We start from the raw sequence: 7,877 nt of genomic DNA, 5'->3' as shown, positions 1-7,877 counted from the left end.
GAAATAGATTGCAAGGAATTAATAAATTAATAACTAATAAGACTCTTGGCAAGGTATGAAAACTGGAAGTCCTATCCTAGTTATCCTTATCAATGGTGATGAGAATTATATTTTTGCTCCTACTAAGTCAACCTCTAACTATGAAAGTAAGCTAAGTGGACAAATTAATTTAACACCTAAAGTCCTAGTCAACTCCTGAGGAAAGACTAGAGTTATAGGAATCTAAATTAATCAGCAAAGATAGTAATTATCAATCACGATGAGTTTGACAACTCAAGAGTTACCAATTAATCAACCAAAGCCAAAAGAGAAAAATCTAAATTATTTATATAATAAATAGAAGAAAGCAATCATGAGTCTGAAATACCTCAAATTGAATTAATAAAGATATCAAATGTAACATGGGAGTTCATAAATTAAGATGGAAAATAAATAAAAGAAACATTGAACCTGAGATAAAGAAGATGAAAATATTCATAAATCCTTTAAGAGGAATCATATTCCTAAGAGAGAGGAGAGAGCCTCTCTCTCAAAAAACTACATCTAAATTATGAAAAGTGTGAATTATGAATGAATGTATGTTGTATGTTGTATATGATCAATGAATGGATTCCCCCACTTTATAGCCTCTAATATGTGCTTTCTAGGCCAAAAACTGGGTCAGAAACAACCCAGAAATCGCCCCCAGCGTTTTCAGGTACGTACAGGTCGCGGGAAAGTGACGCGGAGGCGTCGTCCACGCGTTTGCGTGGATTGAAATTTGCAGATGTGACGTGGGCACGTCATCCACGCGTTCGCATCGCCTAACTTTGGGGCAGCTATGGCAAATTATATATCGTTGCGAAGCCGCGAATGTTAGCTTTCCAACGCAACTAAAACTGCATCATTTGGACCTCTATAGCTCAACTTATGGTCGATTTATTACCAAGAGGTCAGGCTGGATAGCTTTAGCAGTTCCTTCAGTTCCTTGTATTCCTTCTAGTTTTGCATGCTTCCTTTCCATCCTTTAAGCCATTCCTGCCCTGTAATCTCTGAAATCACTTAACACACATATCAAGACACCGAATGATAATAAGAGAGGATTAAACATAGCAAAATTAAGACCAAAGAAGCATGTTTTCAATTATAGCACAGAATCAAGAAGAAAAATGTAAAACATGCAAATCATATGAATAAGTGGGTAAAGAGTTGATAAAAACCACTCAATTGAGCACAATATAAACCATAAAATAGTGGTTTATCAGTCTATTACGGAGCTCAACAATAACAACAATACGGTCAATGCCAATGTTGTTAATCATCCTAATATGCCTGAACAACCAAGGAGAACACTTGGCTCATACACTGCTCCTACCCCTAATTTCTATGGGAATAGCATTGTTGTATCCCCTATTGCTGCTAACAATTTTGAGCTAAAACCTCAGTTGATCTCTCTGGTGTAGTAGAATCGCCAGTTTCACAGACTCCCGTAGGAAGATCCAAACCTGTTTATTTCTAATTTCTAGTAGATTTGTGATACTATGAAAACTAATGGAGTCCATCATGATGTCTACAAGATGCTTCTTTTTCCATTTGTTGTACGGGACCGAGCTAAACAGTGGTTTGACACTCAGCAAAGAGAGCTTGGACACTTGGGATAAGGTGGTCAACAGGTTTCTGACAAAGTTCTTTCCACCTCAGAAGCTGATTAAGTCGAGGACAGAAGTTCAGACCTTCAGACAGAGAGAGAGAGTCTCTTTATGAAGCCTAATACAGGTACAAGTTGATGCTCAGGAAGTGTCCTCCTGATATGTTCTCAGACTGGATTCAGTTACAAATATTTTATGATGGAATTTCTGAGACCACCATAATGTCTATGGATAATTCTATAGGAGGATCACCCCACATGAAAAGGACTCCTGATGAAGCTATGGAGTTGATTGAGATGGTTGCCAACAACCAATATTTGTACTCTTCTGAGAGGACCATAGTGAAGAATGGAGTCATGGAATTGGATGCCTTGGATGCTATTCTTGCCCAAAACAAGGCTATGTCTCAATAAATTAATGATATTACACAAAACTTGAGTAAAATGCAAGTTTTAGCCATTGATGCTCGAGATACTTCCTATGTAATGAGTGGTTGCTTTTCTCAAGGTGATAATTATGGGTATGGCCAGTTTATTGCTGAACAAGTTAATTACATGGGTAATTCCTCTAGACTCTCCAACAATGATCATTTTTCTAAGACATATAATCAAGGGTGGAGGAATCATCCTAACTTTGGGTGGAGAGATCAACCTCAGAGGCAGCCAAATTTTAATGATAAATTTCAAGGCAGTTTTAATCAGAATAACTTCAACAACTATCAGTTTCAAGCCTCTTAGCCACAGTAAGCACCATCTCAGCCTCAGAATGACTCTAACTTAGCCTCCATAGTTGCAAAGCTCTCCAAGAGTACTCTTAGTTTTATGTAGGAAACCAAAGCTTCACTTAGGAACTTGGAGGTTCAGATGGGCCAAATAGCCACAAAGGTTACTGAGATTGATCAGAAGAACACCAATGCCCTTCCTAGTAACACAATTCCAAATCCAAGGGAGGAGTGCAAATCCATCACTGTAGTGAGTAGACAAGTTGCAAATATGGAAGCACAGGTTACTGAGGAACCGGTTGAAAAAGAAACTCCGAAGAAGACTGAAGACACTATAGTACATACTCCTCCAAGGCATCCGGATAACCCCTTTCCAGTTGATCTTGAGAAGTACCCAACGTTAACTAAAGCAAGACGCCGTATTCTCAGAGGCTTCAAAAGGAGACCAAGGTCAAGCAGTTTTTAAAGTTCTTGAAAGTCTTCAGAAAGATACAAATCAATATTCCTTTTGCCGAGCTCTCTATGTCAAGTTCAAGAAAGAGCTTCTATCCAAGAAGAGGCCTTTAAAAGGAGATGAGACAGTGGTCTTGACCAAGGAATGTAGTGCCATAATTCAGAGTAATTTGCCAAGTAAGATGCATGATCCTAAGAGCTTTCAAATACCATGTACCATTGGAAACATAACCTTTGAGAAAGTCTTATGTGATATGGGAGCAAGTATAAATTTAACGCCCTTGTCTATGATGAAGAAGCTACAAATCAAAGAGGAACAACCAACAAGAATAGCGTTACAAATGGTAGATAAAACTTTGAAGCATGCACATGGAATAGTGGAGAATATCTTAGTGAAGGTGGGTAAGTTCTTCCTCCCAGTAGATTTTGTAATTCTTGACATGTGGGAGGATGAAAATGCCTCTATAATCCTAGGAAGACCATTCCCAACCACTAGGAGAGCTTTGATTAATGTGGAAGAAGGTGAATTGATGCTGAGGGTGCATGAGAAGCATTTGATCTTCAAGGTCTTTAAACGCATACATCACTCGGGTGAAGTAGGAAATTTCATGAAGATTGAGCTTATTGATCCAAATCTTCAAGAACCCTCTGATAATGCACAACAGCACTTGAGGTTCAAGCATCCTTTGGTGGGAATCAATACAATTCCCCCTGACATCAAACCTAAGTTTAGTGTTGGGTGTGCGTTATCCACTAAGGAGGAAGTTTCCAAGAAGAAAACACCCAGGGGATTGAGAAAGAAAAAGATCCCCACTGAAGATTTCTCACCAGGAATGAAAGTGGCATTAACTCAAAGTCCTATGTTACCTTATACAGTGAACAGAATCATCTCTCTTGAGCATATTGAACTGCTTCATGGGAACACGGGGAGGAGATTTACAGTGAGAGGTGAGGAGTTAAAGCACTATGATCAACCCCCACCTTAGCAAGGAATCAACCGTCAAGCTAGCGATGTTAAAGAAGCGCTTGTTGGGAGGAAACCCAATCTTTACTTTGATTTTGTGTTCATTTTGATCTTCATTTATTTATGAATTTTATTCATAGTTTTTCTTGGTTTATTCATATTTGTGGTCATGCAAAGTGTTTAAAATAGGAACAGGAGGAATCTGAGGAAGAACAAAACACCATGGAGAGGAGTTCATTCGGGTGCTCTGGCGCTAAATGCTAGGATAGGCGTTCAGCACCAGAAATGGCACCAACTTCAAGACAACTCTCTGTTGGGTGGTGCTAAACGCCAGGCTGGGCATTTAGCACCGAGGAGCACGAATTTCGAGGAGTATTTACATCGATTCTAGCGCTAAACGCGGACCTGGGCTTTCAGCATAGAAGCCACTACCTCGCAGGGCGCTAAACGCCGGGGTGGGCGTTTAGTGCCAGAAATGGCATAAAAGATAAATTTCTTCTGTGGCTTGGCGCTAAACGCCATTAGCAGCGTGTAGTGCCCAAGATGGCATAATTTGGTGAAAGCTTTCTGTTTACTCGGCGCTAAACGCAGACCTGGGCGTTTAGTGGCGAGCCCTCACACTCAAAAAAAAATTCTCTTTCCCTTCTATCACTCTTATATTCTTCTGCATTATGTTTGTTTTTACTCATCCATGTGCTTTTTATATCCCTCCCCGTTTTGCAGTTTTTCTTTGCTTGTGGACAAGCAAACTTTTAAGTTTGGTGTTGTGTCGAGCAAGCTCTCTGTTTATTTCATTATCAATGGCACCAAAGGGAGATGAATCACCTTCACGGAAGAGACGACCACCAGGATGATTGAAGTGGTTGAGCTTCTTTTTATCTGCTATTTTCCTTATTTTCTATTTTTCAGTATTATGTCTTATTTTCTATTATCTGTTTGAAGCCTTTGCATGATTGGTAGTAGTATCTTTAGTTTTTCTAGTTCAGTTAATTAATTTGGTATTTTATGTTTACTTTGAAAATTGTCCCATGTATTTTTTAATGAGCTTGAAAAAAAAAAAAATAGTAGAATGCATGAGACTTGAGTTATATATTCGGAGTTGTCTTGTTTACTTTGAGGTGGAGAAGAGGTGGCCTGGAGTGCTGGTAAACTGGAGAAGAAGAGGGTTGGAGAAGAAGAGGGTTGGAGCACAGCAGAACTGGAGCCGAGGAGGGTGAAGCACGGCAGAACTGGAGCCGAGGAGGGTGAAGCACGGCAGAACTGGAGCCGAAGAGTGTAGAGCGCAACCGAACTAGAGCATAGGAGGGTGGAGCGCGGCGGAACTGACAAATAAACATTAAACATTAAATTCACATCTATAAATCACATCTCACCAAGTTTATGAAACTGACATGAAAATTCAAATCATATTGTTTAAACTTTAAACATCAAACGCACCACCCAGTCTAAAGTCCAACATTATTACAATTTGAACATCATTATGTACCAAGTGACACGATGCACCATGATAATCCCAGTATAGATGTAATAAAAAGAATATTGATGTAAAATTATGCTAAGATCTATACCATTAGATTATTTTGGTGCATTATCCCATGTCCACTCTCTAATACTTGTATCAGCAAGAACAACTGTCTAAACTGTAGCGTGACTTAATTATTTTCAAAATGCTGATTCACCACCCTTTGTCTTTCCAAGCAACACATCCTTTGCCTCATTGATTTTGGATGCCAGGTAATGGCTGCCACCTGCATCAGGATGATTCGCGATCATCACCCTCCTATGCGCTTCTTTAACCTTATCCGTCGGAGTGTGTTCTCTGTCATCATAACAATTGAAAATCAACAAGACAAGGAAAAACAAGGAGGAAAACATAAAAAAATATGGAAGCAGATACTATTAAAGCCTCTTCAAAGCTCTCTGATTAATTAACCTTTCACAATTGAATGAAATCAACCTGAGAACAGTGTTGCAACCTATTTGATATTAGAGATTTTTTCCTCTTTTAAGTAATTGTTGCAATGAGATACCATCTGAGGATCATCATCACAATAGAACAACAAATGGCAGTACCTAACACCGAGTATGAGAGCCGCTTCCCTCCTAGTCATGGTAACCTGGAAACCACCTTCATAAAATTTACGCATCCTAGGTGGTCTTGCCTTGAATGCTTGCCAAGCCTGAATGCCATATCTACCAGCATAGGCAGCAGCAGCTACAGCAAGCCCTGCCAAAAAGGGTGTAGCCTGTTCCAAGTTAAAAAAAAAAAAGGTCGCCAACTCTCCACCAGGAAACAGATTTTCTTTGCTAACAAACCTTAAATTTCATATATTATAAATAAAATCAAGGTCGTTATTCTCTACACATGAATTACTGAAACAACTGCTTCTACAGCAACAAAATCTCATTCACAATTGTAGACACTAACTGAATCAGGGCTTGTTTTAAGAACATAATTTTGCAAATTAATTTCATCAGTTTTATTGGGACTAGCTCAAGGTTTCCGTGAAAAACAAGCCTTACCATAATAGCGGTTGAAACCTTCAATCAAGAAATCTGCAAAATGTAAAATTCCTTCCACCAATTAAGTCTTGTGGAAATCTCTGAGGAAAATAAAATGAAAATAAGAACTTCATTGAACTTTCCTGTTTTATATATTTCTAATTGCCTTCTTGGCATTAAAAATTTAAATAAAAATCGATATTTTAAATTTAACAACTCTAAATGACAACTAAATAGCATTCAACGTGAAGCCATTTCTTGTCGCCTTGAATTTTCTTACCCTAACAAAACCGCTCAAAGGCAGGTAGATCAGTCACAACACAGTTTCAGATCTCAAATACACCGACACTGTAAAAATGGTCTAAGTTCTTTCTTTTCTTTCTAGCCTAAGATGCTAGAAACACACAACAGCATCATCAATGTTTATTCCTGGCTTAGACAATACAAAGATTCTCCAGCATCAGCTTCTATTCAAAGACAAAGACAATAACTATTTCAACATATACCAGTGCACAAATCTAGACCTCATACATTTCTTTACCTTGAACTATTATATCACCAATTCACAACCCCAAACAAAAGCCATTTCCTTATCATATCTCTCTCACACACACACATTAACAGAGAAAACGAGATGAGAACAATTTATTGGGTAAGCTACCGAGGAGACGATACCGTGGGGGAGACGCGGTGTCCTGGGGCTAGAATGGAGGCTCTGATTTCTGAGTTATGACTTATGAAGGCTGTAATCGAACAAGGCAGAGTTAGGGTTTCTCTTTTTTCTGAGGAAGATGAAATGGAAATGAAATCGATAACCTCACAATTTTGCCTTTTCTTCCTGTAACTGTTATGCTTCGGCTTAGGACGGCTGATTTCAGTGATTTCTCTACAAAAATTCTCATGCACAATAACCACTCTCTTCAAATTTAACACTAAACTACTAAAATGGTACTCAAAAATTCTAAAAGATACTAACTATAACTATTAAATAAGCTCAAAAAAGTTTTAAAATATAATGAAAAAACAAATTTTATATATATATATATATATATATATATATATTCTGAAAAAAATATTCTTTCTGAACAATACGTCGGTCTTATGTTAATTTAATAATAATGCTAGAGAATCAAGATGGTTCCAACCAAATGCCTGTGGGTAAATTCAAAACCTTTATGTGGATAGTGTTTATGCTAGACATTATAATGTTTCTTTTTTTTTTATAAATTAGATGGTTATGAATCTATTTTCTTATTTATCATGTTTTAGGCATTTGGAGAGAAAAAGAGGACGAAGAAACAGAAACAAATTGAATCAGTTTCTGTGATTCACGTTGCAATGATACTGAACGTATCTCCTCCTGATTTGAATGTGGTGAAACATTTAATAACCAATATTTTAAATCATAAATAAATAAAACTAATGATTATATTTATAATTAATTAAGTTGTTCCATTCTTGGCTGATTTAGAGTTGGTTCCATATACTTTTCCTTAATTTAAAGCGTCTAACAATTCAATCTGGACACAGAGTATTCTTGTGAATTCGGACCCAAGCGTGGTACCTGCAAAAAAGACTCCGACGCTCAAGTCAGTGAAAAATCACTTAA

At 37.7% G+C, this 7,877-nt stretch overlaps 1 protein-coding gene across 8 annotated transcripts; it reads right to left on the bottom strand.

The window, feature by feature from the left end:
* Positions 1 to 355: 355 nt before the first annotated feature.
* On the bottom strand, positions 356 to 7,238 carry LOC112801596 (mitochondrial import inner membrane translocase subunit TIM14-1). 8 transcript variants are annotated; one of them, XR_011882136.1, is made up of 6 exons: positions 6,944 to 7,084; positions 6,290 to 6,369; positions 5,840 to 6,012; positions 5,335 to 5,585; positions 4,879 to 5,088; positions 356 to 1,031 (listed from the first exon to the last, which is right to left on the bottom strand). XR_011882136.1 is itself a non-coding variant. In XM_025844413.2 (5 exons), the coding sequence occupies exons 3-5, from the start codon at positions 6,290 to 6,292 to the stop codon at positions 5,429 to 5,431; spliced, it is 333 nt and encodes a 110-aa protein (XP_025700198.1). In that variant the 5' UTR covers positions 6,293 to 6,369; positions 6,944 to 7,011; positions 7,090 to 7,238; the 3' UTR covers positions 5,144 to 5,428. The 8 variants fall into 8 exon arrangements, 5 of the variants coding, with proteins under 5 accessions (XP_025700198.1, XP_025700202.1, XP_072093367.1 ...); XR_011882137.1 differs by lacking the exon at positions 356 to 1,031 and adding an exon at positions 7,090 to 7,175 and having other exon boundaries at positions 4,734 to 5,088; positions 6,944 to 7,011; XR_011882135.1 differs by lacking the exon at positions 356 to 1,031 and having other exon boundaries at positions 4,734 to 5,088.
* Positions 7,239 to 7,877: the final 639 nt, after the last annotated feature.

This window comes from Arachis hypogaea, chromosome 5 (assembly GCF_003086295.3).
Source record: "Arachis hypogaea cultivar Tifrunner chromosome 5, arahy.Tifrunner.gnm2.J5K5, whole genome shotgun sequence".
Classification (NCBI taxonomy): domain Eukaryota; kingdom Viridiplantae; phylum Streptophyta; class Magnoliopsida; order Fabales; family Fabaceae; genus Arachis; species Arachis hypogaea.
Note: the sequence above shows the minus strand (reverse complement) of the source record. Positions and strands in the feature narration are given on the sequence as shown.